The 19348-nt window shown below is 33.1% G+C and overlaps 3 protein-coding genes and 2 non-coding genes across 6 annotated transcripts in view; 2 read left to right on the forward strand and 3 right to left on the reverse strand.

Annotated features, from left to right (window-relative positions):
* Roc2 (Regulator of cullins 2) overlaps positions 1-7343 on the forward strand; it is a 42733-nt gene extending 35390 nt beyond the window's left edge. Inside the window, exon 2 of the mRNA XM_077439507.1 lies at positions 6995-7343. Within this exon, the coding sequence (XP_077295633.1) occupies positions 6995-7176 (182 nt within the window). The 3' untranslated portion in view covers positions 7177-7343. The remainder of the gene's footprint in view (positions 1-6994) is intronic.
* TRNAW-CCA (transfer RNA tryptophan (anticodon CCA)) lies at positions 6824-6895 on the reverse strand. Its single transcript has one exon. It is a non-coding gene; the product is annotated as a tRNA-Trp (tRNA).
* Positions 7344-9631: 2288 nt separating the features above from the next.
* LOC143918440 (uncharacterized) lies at positions 9632-15800 on the reverse strand. 2 transcript variants are annotated; one of them, XM_077440377.1, is made up of 11 exons: positions 15553-15800; positions 15072-15249; positions 14666-14962; positions 14282-14598; positions 13056-13235; positions 12682-12972; positions 12488-12602; positions 12257-12396; positions 11675-12177; positions 10323-10518; positions 9632-9828 (listed from the first exon to the last, which is right to left on the reverse strand). In XM_077440377.1, exons 1-11 carry the CDS (start codon positions 15605-15607, stop codon positions 9644-9646), a joined length of 2457 nt encoding a protein of 818 aa, XP_077296503.1. In that variant the 5' UTR covers positions 15608-15800; the 3' UTR covers positions 9632-9643. The 2 variants fall into 2 exon arrangements, with proteins under 2 accessions (XP_077296503.1, XP_077296504.1); XM_077440378.1 differs by having other exon boundaries at positions 14282-14623; positions 14709-14962; positions 15553-15715.
* Positions 13351-13423, forward strand: TRNAV-CAC (transfer RNA valine (anticodon CAC)). The gene has a single exon. It is a non-coding gene; the product is annotated as a tRNA-Val (tRNA).
* An 88-nt stretch (positions 15801-15888) lies between the features above and the next one.
* On the reverse strand, positions 15889-18602 carry PIG-U (phosphatidylinositol glycan anchor biosynthesis class U). Its single transcript, XM_077440380.1, has 3 exons — positions 17470-18602; positions 17108-17379; positions 15889-17018 (listed from the first exon to the last, which is right to left on the reverse strand). Exons 1-3 carry the CDS (start codon positions 18231-18233, stop codon positions 16765-16767), a joined length of 1290 nt encoding a protein of 429 aa, XP_077296506.1. The 5' UTR covers positions 18234-18602; the 3' UTR covers positions 15889-16764.
* Positions 18603-19348: the final 746 nt, after the last annotated feature.

The following is a 19348-nucleotide window of genomic DNA, read 5'->3' on the forward strand; positions in this document are numbered from 1 at the left end:
CTCTGATTACGAGCGAAAAAAAAATTGTTAAAGTCGTCACGAGATGTTACTGTATTTCCACGTGGATGATCGATAAAAAAAAAACAATTCATAAAAAAACGCGGTGTCGGATGTCGGTGATTTGTCAAAGGGTTTTTTTTCTTTCGTCGAAATAAAATTAATAATCACACATTATCCGATAAATTTTACCTCTGAAATTATTTAATTACTTGATTTATTTCGACGAGAGAAACAATTGAAGAATAAAAAAATCCGTTTGATGTGACCGACAACACCCCGGGTTAGCAAAAATCGTTGGATCACCCATACTAATACATGATATATTCTCAGTAACTGCGCATTACGGGGAAGTAAAAATAATAATTCTTTGATTTTTTTTTCGATCTTAGTGCGTATCTTCGTAAGTCAAAACATCTTCGACAAACAAAAGTCGAGGATTACCTGTATGTGATTGTTGATGATCTAATTTTAGGTCAATCTCGAAAATTTATTTAAATTGTGCATGTTCTGTTTTAACTTTCAATATTTAATTTTAATTTTAATATAATGATTATAATTTTATTTTGATTCTTGAATTTAATTTTAATATAATAATAATAGTTTTAATTTTGATATTTAATTTCAATTTTTAAATTTAATTTTTATTTCGATATTTTGTACGCTACTGGTTTTAAAAGTTGGCCTGTGGGCCGTTCGTTGGCTTGGTGCGTACGCACCATAATGTGGACGCGCCATAATATCTACTTTAACATGTATCTAAATTTGTATGTATGTACATACATACATATGAACTCATGGAATACCAATGGACATGGTTCGTCCACTGGTACTGCAGTACTGCAGCACCTCATACACGAGCTCTTGTCACGAGCCGCTATCTACTCTTGGGCTATGTGAACGTATACATATGTATATTTACAAGGTTTTCATTAGTTTCACTTCGTCCGTTAGTATGGAAAAGCTTCCGAATTTGTCTGTAGCTCTCGGAGGCAGGCACTAAAAGAAGAAAGAATAGTGGGCAAATACTTGGATGAATGCTCGCTAGGTTTTCGTCGCGTTATTATTTATTGTATTTAATTCGGTTCGGTAATTGCATACAGTGGTGTAGTCGGGCCAGGTCGCCACCCAGGTACTTCTTTTTGAGCTAAGTCGCCGCCCTGGCACTTTGATTGATATAAACATAATTTTTCGAGTAGAATTAAAAAATATTTTGATTAAAATTTTGTATTCCAAATATTGTGAGCAGACTCTCGTTCTAACACTCTATGACCACAATCGAATAGTAATCTGAGTACATTCAAAACTTAAAGGATGTCTAATGAAATTTATTGGCTTTTTTATCTAAAACCACCCAAAACTTCGAAAGAAAACATTATTTGAACTATCGACCATACGCACTTGAGGATAGATAAAATGGGGGAAATCAGTTTAAATGAATAGTCATCTCTAAAATTTGATAGTTTTTTGACATTTTAGCATTATTAAAAGCAAATGTTGCTATTGACATACAGACACGGGTTTTGCAAAATCAAATATGTTGAAGAAGATGCATTATGGATGTTTTTATAAAATATAAAAAAAATACATCATAATTTCAACAAGTAAGAATATTTGTTAATTATTATTTGATTTTTTTTATATATATTTGGACAACCAGTATTAAGATACAATTATTTTTAGTAAGGAAAAAAGCGGGGGGGGGGGGGTCGTAAAAATTAAACACTGACCTGGTTCTTTTTTATTTAGCACTATACCACTGATCACATCCCAAATGTGAATCGCTACCAGGATAACCGCTGCTAGGAAAATCGCTCGCGTGGGTCTCCTGTCGCACGAAAATTCAGTTCAGAAGACTGCCCAAACCTCGTATAAAAAAGCATTTGCTGAACAATATTTGGGTAGTTTTCTGTAGGCCAATTTTTCTGTGAGACAGGAGACCGCTCGAGCGATTTTCGTAGCGGTGGTTATCCTGGTAGCGACTCACATTTGGGGTGTAACCCGTTTACCATTTAATTCATACGACTACATATTTCCGACATTTCCGCAGTATTTTATTGTAAAAGAGATATCGTAAGATGACAATGTTCAGTTGTAGTGGTCGTTGAATTGAGAGATTGGTCATTGATTGGTAATTTGCGTGCAGGAACGCAATGGTCGCTACCATTTGTTATGAGTGTTTAGCGCGGCCAATTTCTCGGTGGGTAGCTTTCTGTCTCGAGGACAAGAACAACCTCAAAGCGGTTTATTATTGGCAGTGCCAGCGACACTCGACAGAGATTTCAACATGTCCATGTTAAAAATAACGCACCACTACTCGGGAGTCGGGAGGTGTGTCTCTCTTGAAATATCACTAGAGGATTACTCACGACGTCACTAAACACATACACATGTAGTCAGGTGCATAATATGTAGTACATTACATATTTTTGCACACATGTGATTAATTCGGTCGACTATGTTGCATTTTTTAAGCTTACATAACTAACTGTCTATTTTATAATTTTGTATCTAGTCTTCCGATCGTTTTGAAACTTTGCCATTTTGCGCGGTTTGGTCAACGATGGAAATTTAAATCGATTCTGATAGTTCGATGGTGAAAAATAATCGTAATAGACACGTTTAAAAATGCAAACATTTTGGACATCTTGATGTTTAGCGGTCAGTAACCTTATATGTTCGACTTTCCGCCACCCTCTCACTTTGTGATATTTTAATTGTTTAAACGCATATAACTTTATCTTTTTCACACTATGTATATCTTATAAAATTTGCATTATAGGCTTTCATTATCTCTCATATATGTATATTTTTACTTCACTAATAGGTTAGATAATGAATGTTCAAATGTTTATATTATAATATAATTCGATATTCGTCTTATGGCCAAACGCCGAAACTTCATTATTGACATTCATGTCCGACAGTCGGAGTTTGTTTACAACTCTCTGATTTTGGTTGTTCTTTAATAATGAAGAGACCGATCTGCGATATTTTACGAGATTTATATTTTTATATACAAAAATTAGAAAAGCCTAGTTTTTGAAAAACTTTTTTTTGTTACAATGTCTAAAAAAATAAATAATAACGAGATGTCACACAGACAGATCTCCCTTTTCGCTCGCCCGACAAATTCATTTAATACTGTATCGTAATTCAATGTATGTAAATAAAATATGATGAATATATACTTACTGAATTTTTCGAAAAATTTTTTTTTAAAAACTATATACTACGTATGTACATATGTAGCACTGAAAAGTACCTACACATGTATTTTTATAATAAAAATATACGTAAATAAATTTTGTATTTTAATGATGAAATATTATAGGTCATTTGTTCGTATTTTCATGTCGCATATTCATATTTTTTCCATCTGGTGTGACATTAATTGACTGTAAAAATATTTTACTATTTGGCAAAGAATGATGATGTATTTCCCATGCTCGATATGAAAACAACGAAAAACAAAAGTGTGTAAAGTACACAGTTTTATGATTAATCGGTCATTACTTCGGTGTCATTCTAAAAAAAATGCACTGATTGCAGTTTCGAATTTTAAACGAAACTTACATACGTTACAACCGTGTCAAATATCGAGGGCGTCGCGTCGTTGCACCACACAATCTACATATGTACATACATACTCGTATATGTACATAAATACAATAATGTATCAACAGATTAAATAAGAGGTACATAATAAATAGAGGTTCTTTTAACACTGCAGTATGCCATTTGAATACTACAACGCATTTCCGGCTAGTGAAAAGCAGGAAATTCTTACGCGGAAAACCAAACTGAAATACGTATGTCGTATAACGAAAATTCGACCACCAAAAAAGTATACAAAATATTGTACAATATAAACACATTGGTAGTATTTGATACACACCTACGTATCACATATTATATGTACATACATATGTATCTACATATAATATTTAGGTACCATTTTTTACAACGACGTCAATTGTATAAATGTTTAGTTCATATCGATTAATCAAGCGACAATCAAAGTAATAAATTGAAGGCACGTGTAGGCGTTCAGATATTATTATATACATATGTACATTCATAATTTATTGTGTCGTACATATATGTACATATAGTAAGTCGTATGCGGAAGATGTTACATATGTATGTACATACATATTTAACCGGCGAAACTGTATGCATATGTAATATTATAATTTTATTTGTACATATGTATATATTACTTTTATATTATATTATATTATATTATTATTATTTTTACATATGTATATGTGTAGTATGTATGTTGTTACTAATGGTATAATTATAAACAATCTCAATGTTTATTTTTTATTTCCCAAAAGAAGCAGTTCGTCAAAACGAGATCTATGCAGACGCACGATTTGAGATGCACGATAAAAGTCTCGAACACAAATTACAAGTTACAGTTACAGGTTACCAGTATGGTAGTATAATCACAATTGGGGTTCAATATGGCTTACATAGTACCGAGTATTAATTATACAATAAGGATAATAATTTTAACCAATGACAGAATTTTTAGGTAAAACAACTGGTGATTAAGATATAAAGCGGCATTCGTGCGTAAGACACTTTTAGTATTTGATTTGTGTATCCTTTGAGAGTATCGAGTAAGGGTTGAGTAGATACACACTTACAATTAGTCATACAGATAAAGAGGGATAATAATATTTGAGGGTAACACGAGTCGTGAGACAAAAACGTAGCTACAGCAATAATGATTTTGAAAGTCTCATAAATATTATCAGAGATAATCTTAAAATAAAATATCAATTGTACGTGCGTTTAAATAATTAAGATTAGATAATAAGTGAGAATAAAGAGTAATATACACACATGCATAGGTTGTAAGATTTTTACCACATAACCAGTGATCGGCGCGACACAGTGCCGGCTCGAAATAAATGGGTTCCTATTGTCAATTTCTATATAGATATAAATTAACAATAGGAATCCATTTCGGCACCCTCGTCCGCCTATCTCTACACACAACTATGTATGTACATACATATGTGTAGGTATGCTTTTTGTGTCTTTTTTTATTTTCTTATTGTTACAAGGTTTATATTAGTTTAACTTCGTCCGTTAGTATGGACAAACTTTCTACACTCTACCGATTGCTTTGAAATTTAATTTAATTTTTTATTTTGGCACACTTAATTATCCGACAAGTGACATACTGAAAAAAAATGCAAGTGAGCAGAGTTGTAGAGCCGTTGCTTTCCACATATGTATTACCCATAGAATACATACAACATATGTACATATGTGTATGTATGTACATGTATGCTTTTTCCAGTGAGACGCCAAGCCTGGGTTTTTTCCACTGACCTATTCAGGTTGTCCAATAAAAACAAACATATTTAGCGGTATGCACTGCACATGCATATGTACATATGTACATACATACATATATACTCGTATGTGTATTGCATACACATACAAGTCACTTCCGATCTTCTCCTGCAGCCAGAATTCATTGTACGATTTTTACAACGATAAAATGTAAATATATTATAATAATAAGAATTATGTATCGATCGAATACTAGTGTTTTTACCCGGCTTTGCTCGGTATTTGTCACATAAACCGCTTAAACATGGCCAATCTAATAGTAAACATTTTATTACATTTATTTGAATAGTTTTATTTTATTTATATTTATTTGAATATTCATTTGTTTTTTATTAAATTGAACGTCACGGAATCTACTACCCAAACAAATAAACAAACATACTTCGTAGTTTGATCGACGGAAGAAGATTTATCTAATAAAAAACTAATAAAGAGAATCTAATAAAGAGAAGATTTATCTAATAAAGAGAATCTTGACCGATTGATTCATTTCTTCTCCTATTCTATTTTTCCAATATTTCCAATATTTTTATACTTTAGTTTAGTTATGTAATGTGCTATTTAATTCATATTATAGCTTTCATTATTTTCCTTTTCATTTGCTTATTTTGTATTTACCTTTTTCATTTGTTTTATATTTGTAAATTTCAATTTCTTCTTATATTCTATTTTATAACCTTTTCCAAATATTTGAATACTATAGTTTGATTATGCAATGTTCTACATATTTTGTCATGCCGTTATTCTTTACTTTTTAATTTGTTTTCCTTATATTTATCTTTTTCATTTTTGTAAAAATCTATTATTGGACTCGGATGTTACATATATTATTTATTTACTATTTGTTTTTTTTTTATACATATCTATGTACATCCTGTCTGTTGATTTTTCAATTAATAAAATAAAATAAAATAAAAATAAAAATAAATAATTTCGTGTACGTTAGGTTTGGGTGGTAGAACTCGTGATGTTAAATTTAATAAAAAAAAAATAAGAATATTCAAATAAATTTAATAAAATGTTTACTACTAGATTGGCCACGTGTAAGCGGTTTATAATACAAATACCGAGTGAAGCCGGGTAAAACCACTAGTAGTAAATAATGAAAAACAATATACCTATACAATTTGATAAACAATTTTTCCTATGTAGCAAATCATTATGTATGTATGTATAATTGTACAATAAGGAGACATCTATCATTTTTACTAACCTCTTCTTATTCTATATTTACATGCCTAGAAAGATCTGTGCTAAATGAATTGGTTTACAACCTTGCTTAATTTTAGCTACCCACGTATGTACATAAGTATTACATACATAGATATGCACAAATGATTCTCTGGAGGTAAAATAACTTGTATATTATTATTACTAATAATAAGATTTGGAAGTGTATGGATTTTCTTGGAGAATTGTTCGTTGGGGGAAAAAAAAAACGAAAGAGTTTTGACCCCGACGTGATTTGAACACGCAACCTTCTGATCTGGAGTCAGACGCGCTACCGTTGCGCCACGGAGTCTGCCCTCTCCCCTCCTCTATAATACTACTTACATAGCTGACATACCTATAAGGTACAATACAGATATGCTTCACACGTGCAATTTTTCTCTGCTTGCAGACGCTTGTCTCCGATGTCAGGACGAGAGCAAAAAGGATTCGTGCAGCAAGCAGGACTGCGTGGTGGTGTGGGGGGAGTGCAATCACATCTTTCACTACTGCTGTATGTCGCTTTGGGCCAAACAGAGCAATCGTTGTCCCATGTGTCAGCAAGAATGGTTCATCCAAAGGATGGGCAAATAAACATTGCATACCTACCTATTCTTAATCTTCTTCTTCTTTTTCTTTTCTATGTAGGCATTCACAATTTCTCACACGGCTACAACGAATTCGGTTCGGTTTCAATTATGTGTGTGTGTGTGTGTTGTAAATAAATCTTTGGAATAAGAATACATTTGTCTTTTATTCACATTGGGTATTTATTTATTTATTTTTTAAGTTTGGACTATTGTGGCATTACACGAATCCCTAATGCGCCACAATGGTCAAAAATATAACAGAAAAGAAACAAAATAATAACTATACAGAAATTAATACATATTATATGTATGTAATTGTAATAGTAAGTGAAACGTAAAGGAGGTTTTTATAAAAACAAAGTTCAAGCAATGAAAGTAGCCACATAACATATACATAATAATATTTAATATAAGGAGAAACATTAAGAATGTCTAGTATCAACACACTAAGTATCAATATATTATATGTACATAGGTATGTAGGGTTGCCAAGTGTCATGGACAAAAAATGTTGATTCTTTACAATTTTTTTAATAATTGTGCTGGTTATTATTTAAGTGAAACAAGTCATTTAAGGATGCCAAAAATACCATTATTTTACAAGGTAATCGTAAAATTCAATCAGTACAGGAAATATTATATCTACATATAAGGCTAAGAATCATAATGTATACATATATTTTTATATATTATCTCTGTTGCTATATTTATTTACACAGCTAATTTGGTGCAAAAGTTTCTTATTTTCTTTTATTTCTTTATAAAATTCTAAAGATGAAATATTTTTGTAATTACATACATATATACAACGCATAAAATAACCCGGACAGTGGAGAATTTCAATTTATTTCTTTCTTTATATTCACTGTCCGCTGATCATGGAAAATATTCTTTCTACATTGGCATTTTGGCCAGATTTTGTGGGAGAAAATATAGAATGGACTGCGTCAAATTATTGTCAAAATTGAAAAAGAGGACATTTTGGATATAATATACAAAAGATAGAGAACAAAATAATTGTGTTAAATTAGTAAAGAGAACATGTTCTCTTAAAAAGAGACCTGTTGGCGATCCTATATGTATGTATTTACATATGTACAAGAACCAACCGTGAACACAAAACATTCAGTAAGGCCCAAATCTAAGAATATCGAAAATCGACAAAGTCGAAAAATACATCATTTCCAATTATAATATTTAATTATATAATACTGTTACGTACTCCGCGGATTAAGCGAATAGAATCCCAGAGACTATGTGACCGTTCAAGGGTTATCTGTTAACGGATTAACTAAGTGATTGCACTTAGACCAACGGATATCTGTTATCGGATTAACTAAGTGCTTGCACTTACTTCCAGGATTATATCTGGACTCTAAGTGCATTTAGGCTAAACAATGACTGTTATTAGGCCTTTCGTCTTTGGGTCTCCCCGCAGAATCGGTACGGGGAGACCCAATGTCGTGGAAATACATCCGAATACGTGACTATACAACAGGTAAACAGATTAGACGTCCTGAGAGATCTACCCTTTATAAGGCGGTACGTAGGCGATATCAGGTCATTCTGGACTGAGCACTGCCAATGCGTGTATCTCCTTAATCATCAATAAATGCTGTGAATCGACTCTGGCCTTTTACTTGGATCCTCCACCCACCCCTACGCAACAATACATTAAGTCGAAAAAATATATACATACATATGTATATATACACAAACAAAAATATGTATATTTAAACACAATTATAAAAACAATATAGTAGCGGATAAATAATTTTTTTAAATAATAAGATACAAAGAAGGAAATGTTTTACACCTACCGCAAGTTGCAACAATAAGAATCAGCTGCAAATACAAAACATCCAAATACAAATTAAGGTCCAAATGGAAGAAAGTAGATCAAAATTTCACACATACATCACATTCAATTATGAAAATAATGATGAGCGCAGACTATCAGACAAATCAGGGCATTGAAGCGATCCATGTAAAATCTGCACTGCACCTCGTAAATAACCCACAAGGTTTTGCTGAACGACTTTTCAGACAATTGGAATCTTCTAATGGAAGATTTGAAGTACATATAATTGATGACTCTTGATGTGATATCAAGGTTGATCGGATTACATGATTTGTTTTTGTTTAACTTCTATTTATTCATCTCTAAATTAATACAACCTCATCAGAGAGAAGTTACTAGAATACTCCAGTTTGCCTCTCAGGCAAACTGGATTAAATGCTGTTCGCGAGATATGTGCTAGATGTCCATTGTCAATGAATGAAGATTTGTTACGGGATTTAGCCCAGTACAAAAATTATAAAGATAAAAATCCGTTATGATGGTATCTAAATCTTTAATTGTTTTATACAGAAATTCACTACCTGAACTACTCCACAAGAGAGATAGAGGACGCCCGCCCGCACAGAAGTTACGGCAGAATTAAGAAACATATTTTTTTGTTTAACAAAATTTATTTATTGCTTATTATTTTATTGAATAGAAACATATTTAGAATTGTTATGAATGAAAAATAAATATTATCGTAGGCATTTCTATGTAAAATCATTGCACTCGACGTTCCGTTTCCTCTCAAACATTCGAGTCCGTCGTGACGAATCATAAATCTTATTTGGTCTGGATACCTGCAGTCTTTATCTGAAAAAGAAAAAAAACATAAACAAAGTGAGCAGAGTATTTTGATAATGATGGTTAAAGGGCCTGTCTAGTACATAAACAGGGACCTTGTTCTCGCTCGCAGATTATTATAGCTACCCACCATTGATGTATAATCTTGTCTTCACTAACTGAGGGGTGCGGGGGGTTTAACTACCGGGGAAGTTGGTTTTTTTTCCTTACGACGCAGCGGTACCTACCTACCTACATACCTACTAAGAGAAACTGTGCATGTGCCATGTATTTTGCATGCGCCAAAAGGGAGACAAGTATAACACGTGAGGGCGGATCTAGTGTATTATACATCAATGCTACCCACCCATCTATTGAGCTTTTTTATTTTCTTTCGAAACGTACGTATTCTACATTACAGTACGACTTAAATTACTCCATACGCCATTTAGGTTCAATATTGCTTTAAAAATTATAAATGAAAATGAAGTAGCAAAATTTAAGAGCAAAAACTTTTATTTTACCTGTACATTTGATGGCTGTGCTCCTTGCACGCACTATGAAATACACAGGATCGCAAAGTGCATTTCCATTGCAAGGTCTTTTTATCTGGAATGCTGCGTCATACTGACCGCTGACTATTTTACAGGACTCGGCTGCCTCCTCTGTATTTTTCCTTGAAATGCATACAGATATTTCTCCTTGGTCAGTACCTTGAAACTGAAACGTATCAAAGTTCACCATTCAATTATCGTTAATGATGATATAGACTATATGTAGGTACATAGAGTATGAATATGTAGGCCTGGCGATACGGGGAATCAACATGAAAAGTGAACTATTGTTCCAATAAAGGGAATGCAATACATTTAATGTAGCAAAATACAAATAACAAAAATATGAGCAAAAGCTATTAGTATTTAATGTATCGTAATTTGATTTTTTATTGTATTTTTTGGACACAATCTAAACATTCTGTATCAAGCGGATCAACTAACTGACCCATTTTACATTAGATGTACATACGATCTCTGCTTTTCAGTTTATTTTGCATTTACCAGCCGATGCTAACAATCAGGGCCCGGGTCACATTTTATAATATTTAGATAGTGGCGAATTTTTATATCAAAAACTAATAATTATAAAACCCAAAATAAAACAACTTGCATTAATTGAAAACATATTTTACATACACCGGATTTTCTCTTGGCGGTACATTTCTCTGTACATACACATGTATATGTATCATACATATATATATATATATATATATATATATATATATATATATATATATATATATATATATATATATATATATATATAAATATCGCTATTCTGTCTGTGTGTCTGTCTTTCTGTCAGAGATAACGCTCACCATAATATAATAGTCGTTTCGATTCGACATACATATGTATATGCATGTACGTCACAGCAAAACCACCGCCAAAACGTATATACGAAAACAATAACAAACGAAAAAAATTCTATATATACTATTTGCTACCAATGTTTCCTGTTGGCAGAGAATTAACCACCATCTATTGAAAATTGATTTAATTAATTGATTAATTTTTCTATTGGTGTTTTATATTGTTTACATGTAGGTAGGTAAGTAGTTTTTACCTTTTTTTTCATATTAAACAATTAAATATAAATATATTTAAAAGGTATTTGAAAAAAATTTGACCGCGTGCGGATCGAGCCGACACATTTTTTTTAAATTTTTTGTTTATTTAATAACTTATGTAATACATATGCCAATACCCATCCCAACAGCGAATATGCGATGATATGTATGTCATCGGGTACAACACTAGTACATACATACATACATATAATAATAATAATAATAATAACAAGAGTGTATTTTCACCTGAATATTAATGACTTGAACCCACATCATGTAACTAGGATGAATTCTATATGTAATCTGTTGACCTACATTGATGTAGTCTTCATGTTGATATGTCACGCTGGAGGCTCTTGTTAGGTCACAAGGTGGTGCCGAGAACCTCTTTGGCGTTACGTTTTTAATCAAACTCAAACGAACCATTTCAGCTACTTCTTTGACATCAGTGTTTGAATTTTTGACGAGAACGTCTGAATACTTTCGGGGGTCCATGGCTAATGCCTCGAAAGCTTCTTCGTCTGTCATGACATATGTGAAATACACATCCATGTAATTTGATCGCAGTGTGTTCATTATTGTTACTGATCTTTCCAATTGATCTTTAGGGATTTTGCCCGTAGGAGTTACCACAATTACTACCCGTGGTAACCCGACCACCTTGAACGTTTCACTTTCCTCCTGAGTTATATTTTCAAGGCGTTCAATGATCGACGTCAAAACCGCCGGCAAGTCCAAACGAGAAGTCCCTAATAATGTGTGTACATTTAACTGAATAAGCAGGTTGCTATGATTCAAATTCAAATAGACGAAACTTATCAAACTTACAACTTTCACTATAATTGACGATGTTATTAAATAGTTCAACCAAACTGTGGGTAGGAGTTGAAATCCATTCTCCGGTGGTGCCATGCAATAATCCCATTGAACTGCCATGATTTGAAACGTCAAAGGTTTCCGAAATGATACTGAAACAATATAAAACCGAGATAACATACACCTACATATTATACATACATAACTGTAATATGTACATAACTACATATAAAGGAGTCTTACGAAATGAACTGTTCAGTTTGATATTTGGTCCAAGTTCCGTCAGTGACGACGACCGCTTCCACCTGGTTTGTATCTTCTTTAATATCACATCCAGGTAAACTATCCATTAGTTTCGCTGAAACATATTACATATGTATATACGAGTTCGTAAATACACGAGATTTAAATTCGAAAATATTATTTCAAAAACTCACGCCAATACTGTTCAAAGTCTCGTACAGCAAAATTCGAAAGATTTTCTATGTCTTTCGTTTTCATAAAAACGAATCCCGTTTTTAACCACAAGAAATTCGCCATGTTAGATGTCTGCTCTTGTAGATTAGAGTCTCTCACTAGTTTTGCAAAGTTCTGTTTCCGATTACAAGCTCTGATATTGCGATTAAATGCTACACCGTAATTCGAATAGTACATTTCGATAATTTGTGAGAGACGTATGTTCTGTACTGTCGTCGCCCAATCCTTCATATAATTAGCGATGATAAATCCTGAAAGATTTTGATGTCGAGGTATCAATACTACATGTGTATGGTACATATGTACATACATATAATGTAGACAGTGAGGGTACCATCAATTCCCCCAATAATTTCAGCGTTGGTCATTTCCCAATTTAACGACGGTTCTTGCATCAAATACAGATTTCTTGGTAAGATAGTGTCGTTCCATTTAGTCCAAGAACCAAAGATGAATGGTTGAGATCCAGATTCCACGTATGGCCCCTGACGTACTATAACTTCGGCTAAATCACCTGCGAATATTGTAATTTAGGTAGACAATTACATACGTATAATAGATAGCTTTTTTATAAAGTAATGTATTATTTATGTAGTTTTAAATGGCATATTTGAAAGCATCGGTACGCAGTTTCCGTAGTGTAGTGGTTATCACGTGTGCTTCACACGCACAAGGTCCCCGGTTCGATCCCGGGCGGAAACACTTTTTATTTTCTTTTTCTTATTCTTATACATACGTACATACTATACTATATCATTATTAACATTTAAAAATTAATCAAATGCTTTTTGTCGTAATGACCTTTTGAAATAATCATATAATATCACTTCATCGTTTCATATTATATTAATAATACTGCTATTCTGTCTGTGTGTCTGTCTGAGATAACACTCGCCGTACTATACAATAAAAAACTATTTGCTACCAATGTTTCCTCTTGAAAGAGAATTTACCGCCATCTATTGAAAATTTATTTAATTAATTAATTTTTCTATTGGTGTTTTATAATGTTTACATGTAGGTAGGTAGATAGCTAGTTTTACCTTTTATATATTTAAAAATTACATATAATTATAAAATTAAATACATTTAAAAGATATTTGAAAATAAAAATTAGGTGTGGATCGAACAGACACATTTATTTTAATTTTTTTTTATCAAATAACTTAATATACCAACACCCATGTGATGATATAATATATCATCAGGTACAACACTATGTAGTTAATAATAATAGAGGATGACCTGATAAGTGAAACATACATGTAGGTATATTTTCACAAGTTTCAAATAAAAGTCTCGGTGTAAAAATAATAGCTAAGGTATCACCGACAAGCTACTACTTGAACATAACTACGAAGACGAAAGACACTTGTTCAAATTAAATCAAATTAAAAATTGATCTCGATGCTGGGCTGTCTCGCGACCTGGGCTATAGAGCCATGATATAAGGTAATCCAGTAATCCAGTAAAAAGGCAAACATCCATTTACACTTTTAAATTAAGTATGTGTATGTACATTTAGTGTAACGGCCAATACGATCTGAAAAGATTACTCACCTGATAATGTGGCGGCGAGAACGTTCGATATGTACTTTTCGGATGTTACAAAGGAATTGTACATCTCTTTTTCAAACTCCTCAACGAATTCATTCGCATCAAAATCTTTATCAAAGTCATGTTCATCCTGGCGGTCTGTGATGGACTCTAATATTTCCGAGAGTAGAATGTTCTGCGGCTCGAGAGCTGCCGATATTGCCGACAGAAGTGTACCTGCTGATACGTCCCCCCAAGAAGTTTGTACAACGCCTTTTTCAATAGGACATCTACTTAAACCTGGATCAATTTTGGATCTGTTAACAAGAGGCTGAGAGTACCTGAAACAAAAGTTAGTTGAATGCACTTATAAATTCAATGCACACACGAAAACTGCAAAACTCTTACGGTTCATTTTTAATGAAGGCGTTATTTTTTGTAGGATCTCCACTGGTCATGCTCAATGGACAAATTCTAGTCTCATCTCCACGTTCCCATCGATCGACCGTTGACGATATCATCATGTGTATCGCACAGATGTCATGCAGTGATAGTCCATTGTAAACATTTGCCAAATTTTCACCGGGTATTAGTAGATCTAATAAAAAGCTATATTTTGCGTATTGGAAAGAAGTGGATCTAAACGGTGTCACAAAATCAGACTCTTTAATATTTGGTGCACGCTCAATACCATCTTGTCGCAAGCTAACAAAATACAAATTAGAAAGTTTTTACCGTAATCTACACAGTGCATAACATGGGTTTAATATAAGTTACGTGTATGTATGTAGTTTAAATTTTTAATGAACCAAACCTGTGCAAAAGTGATGACGATATCACACGAATGTTATAATTTGGGTTGGAATACTCTATTTTAGATAAGATCTCTACTAAAAGTTGAACATTTAGCGGTGATGTGATATTTATTCCTCCATTTCTATAGCAATGCAATAAAAAATCTGGTATATTCTTAGATGTGCTGCCGATTGTATCTATAATGTGAACAATTTCATATTACACATGTATTATATGTACATACATATGTACTTCCCTGCGAAAAGAGTGCATATTCTACAATAGTACAAAAGATTATATGTATGTGTATGACGCAAATACTTAGTACTTATGATATTTATGTACATATTATCTTTTACTGATGATAAAAATAAATTGAATATGATACATACTTGTTGGATGAGAGTTATTTGAATTAGATTAATTGTATTTACACATAAAGATTTATGTGGGAAAATATGTATATGTATTATTTTAACTGGTAAAAAATAAAGTCTCACATGAAGTGTGGCACAGTAGACACAGAACTAGAATTACAATTGTTTTAAATTCCATCTTGGGTTAGAATGACAACTCATTATAGTGCTAATGGAACGATAACAATGGTACAGTATCAAAAAAGTGCGGCTTGTCCTCTTCGTCGTATGTATCTGACAAAACTAATATGCGAGAGTTGCAACAATGATAAGATAAGATCTTGCATTGGTATTAATGAATGGTATGCGTATACATACAAGTGTGTGTGTGTGTGTATCTTTATCTTTATTGTGTGAATATTACTTTTATCAATTGTGAATCATTTAATAATCAGGAAAATAAATGATAATACAAAATTTTAGTGAAATGAAGAACTTTATTAAACACATATAAAACACAATTTGAAAACATAGCATTTACTAGATAAAAAAAGTATAAATATTAACAGTCTTAGGCCCAGTCCTAAGAAATCCGAAAAATCTCACAGTATATTACAATATATTTTCTTTCAGAGCAAAAAAGGTTCCTCCGTATGAACCTATTTTTTTTATTAAATAAATACAAGCAATCCTCACACCATTTACACACACACACACATACAAAATATTAAAAAAGTTCAGTCATTGGTTAAATTTAATTCACATTTAAAATTTTGCTGCATTTTATATAATCTTACATTAATAATAATGCTGTTAAATATAATGAAATTACCTAAATATAAAAATCATGGACATTTTAAATTCGTTAAAAATGAAAGAAACAATCTTTTCTTTTGTTTGCTTATTATAAATTAATTAGTTTTGATATGCTGTTTACTTTATTAAATTTAGTCATACGAGTATAAAGCGCAAAAATCCAATCTAAAAATATACATACATACATTGTACATATGTATATAGACCAGAAAACTGAACTTGTCGCAGGTTGTGTTCAGTGGCCGATAAGTTCACAAGTGACAGTGCTTTCTTTGTGTCATTGAACTGTGATTAGGGACACTTTAAACACATAAAATAAGGCAAAACTAATTGCGCATCGAAATTTTTCTATAAATAGGAATTCGTACAAAAAAATAATGGTGGAATACAAAGTTGAATATCACACATACATACATACATTTGAAAAGCAAATACGAAAGAAAAAATATTATTATTTGTTACGTGTTCTTGCTTATACATACATATGTATGTATAAATACAACATTTTTGGTGGAATTATAATTATATAAAATAAATAAACTACCGCAGTATCAATTTCGCTGCTTTTCCATCTATCTCCCGGCTTAAACCGTGCTTTAAGTCGTGTTCGCGTTTTATATAAGCAAAGAGCAAATCTGTAATTAGAAATATCTGCGCCGTGGCAAAAGCTAATGTAACACCAAAGAAGAAATTGGCATTAGCTGATCTAGAATAAATCCATAAATGCCAAACAGTCGGCCCCAAAGCCGACGTCACCACCATGAAGCATCCTATGACGAACTTCTGCTGCATATCTGAAAAGCCAACGAAGAAAGTAAACAACATTTTAATTCGCTATTTAAACGTACCACACCTCATGTACGACTGAAAATATGTAGCTTACATGAAAATAAGTGTCTCCACATGGGCAATAATGCCAAATAGAATGCAACATCGCCCAAAGACGGATACGATTTGAATACAGTTGTTAGGGTGATTAGAGTCGTAGCCAATAAAAGGGGCTCATCTTTAAATCTCAGAGTTAACGGTATAACGTAGAGCAGAGCTGCATTTATTTGAAATGCGCAAATGAACAATAATCTGAAGTGTTCGAACATCTCAGTGAAAAAATACCAGAATAGTCCGATATTTGGCTTCAAGTCAGGAACGTTCAATCTGAAATCAATTTGTACATATACATATAGTTGTAAATAAAGGCCTTACATATGTATGTATATAATAAAATATTTCAATTAAACTACTAACATGAAACCGTAGGTATTCTCCAAGAATAAATAAGATCCGTTCATAACATAAGCTGATAAAAATATGAGAGATCCCCACATGAGCACAAATACGGTCAGAGTTCTAATGTATGAACATTTAGCACATCCTTTCAGGGAATTTTCGATGAAAATTGCTGCTGGAACGATCAGAAGACACGGATACAGCGTTTGATGAGCGGCAGTCGCTATAGCAAAACAGCAAACCGTGCGATATCCACATATCATGGAAAACAAAGCCAGAGACACGAATGTATTGTTAACGACCGTAGTGGTCATGGACACACAATTCAATACAGAGTACGGATTGAAAAGATAAACGGCCAATACATAGACAGGAGCCGTATTAAAATCGTCATCTTGTAACAATAGTGTTAATGCATCATTGGCGTACTCTTTACTCTCCGACTGTTGATTTTGTCGCATAATTTTCATGAACTTTTTAGTAGTCGCATACAAGAAGTACGCCGTTAAAAGATCACACATTGTAAATATAAAAGGTATCAACACAGGTACAGTTTTTGTGATCGTATGAAACGTAATCAGCATCAGAGGCGATTCGTGGAACATATCGCCTTGGTACGGATCAATATTCTCATCGTAGAGATAAATCCCCTCGACGAGTCTCCTCCACGAATTGAGAGGCGTCGACAGTTCCACTCTATTCGAAATGGACTGTTGATAGTCGGAGACTATGAGCCAGTATCTCAGGACACCGGCCACTACGAACACCACGAAGATAAACATTTTAGGTTATGTAACTTGTTGGGGAACGAACTGCGTGACGCAATATTAATATTAATATTAAGTTGGGAGTTAAAGCTAATTGCTCTCTCTCAGATTATTAAATTTGAAACGAAAGTTAATGCGATACACGATTACGTGTGGGAACATTGCTATGCGGCGAACTGACAGTTAGTGTTCATCTTTAAAAGTGACATATGTATCAACAACAAACACTGCCGACAATGGCCATGATCGTGGAACCGATCAATGTGATTTTCAACTTTTCAGATTTTTTTTGCACGACATTTCTATTCATACCTACCCACACGTCGCGGTCACGTCACGTTTACAGCACTTAGGCCGAGTGCAAGGCAAAATCGGCTTACTTATACATTACAGGCCATGACCATACGGTGCAATATTGCTTACGTCGTATTGTCGACTACTTACAATATGAATGCATACACACGTGCATTCGTAATACAAGTCAGAAAAAGTGTTTAGGCGTTTATCGAACGAGAAAATTATGTATAATCGCGTTGTTGTTGGAAGAAGAAGCTCAAGAAGGCAATAAAAAAGCACGGAGGCGTTTTGATGTGCATCCCATGTTAAAAAATAGAAAAACCGAAGGAGAGTTTTGGACACTGTATAAGGGGCTAAAAAAATTTAATTTTTTTTAAATATGACGAAAGATTGAACAGCTGTCAACTATCACTAGCGATAATTGGTGAAAAACAGCAAAGCGGCAAACTCATGGCACGTAATTCGCGTGTATTTCTCCACGATGGCCAAAAAGATGGATACGATACGTTGACGGATGTTGCTGTAAGGTATGAAAAGGAAATGTCGGGTACTGCTGTAAGTCTGCCGTGGCGTAAACGTAACGGTTGAATGAACATACCCATACAAAATGTACCAAAGAATACTTTTCGTACGGCCGGATACCTGCTGAAGTCGGTTCGTGCCGACTAGGTATGAACAGACCTTTAATTTCATTCATACTGAACTAGTTTTCAGTAGTGGTCATCCATACTAGTACATACTTCCACAGCATTTATTATTTTCAATAAGTTGACATATAAATGCGAGTCACGTTTTTTCAACCATTCCATCATTCAATAACGGCGCGGCGCATA

Source organism: Arctopsyche grandis, chromosome 10 (assembly GCF_051622035.1).
Source record: "Arctopsyche grandis isolate Sample6627 chromosome 10, ASM5162203v2, whole genome shotgun sequence".
NCBI classification, from domain to species: domain Eukaryota; kingdom Metazoa; phylum Arthropoda; class Insecta; order Trichoptera; family Hydropsychidae; genus Arctopsyche; species Arctopsyche grandis.

Excerpts from the sequence above, each read along its gene's own strand:
- LOC143918440 (XM_077440377.1), bottom strand. The coding sequence starts at position 15,607 with ATGGAATTTAAAACAATTGTAATTCTAGTTCTGTGTCTACTGTGCCAC. Across the intron at positions 12,397-12,487 it reads CAAACTGAACAGTTCATTTC|TATCATTTCGGAAACCTTTG; the intron begins GTAAGACTCCTT and ends ATATTGTTTCAG. Across the intron at positions 12,178-12,256 it reads CGTCAATTATAGTGAAAGTT|GGACTTCTCGTTTGGACTTG; the intron begins GTAAGTTTGATA and ends ACACATTATTAG.
- PIG-U (XM_077440380.1), bottom strand. The coding sequence starts at position 18,233 with ATGTTTATCTTCGTGGTGTTCGTAGTGGCCGGTGTCCTGAGATACTGG. Across the intron at positions 17,380-17,469 it reads GAGAATACCTACGGTTTCAT|ATTGAACGTTCCTGACTTGA; the intron begins GTTAGTAGTTTA and ends AATTGATTTCAG. Across the intron at positions 17,019-17,107 it reads GTGGAGACACTTATTTTCAT|ATATGCAGCAGAAGTTCGTC; the intron begins GTAAGCTACATA and ends TTGGCTTTTCAG.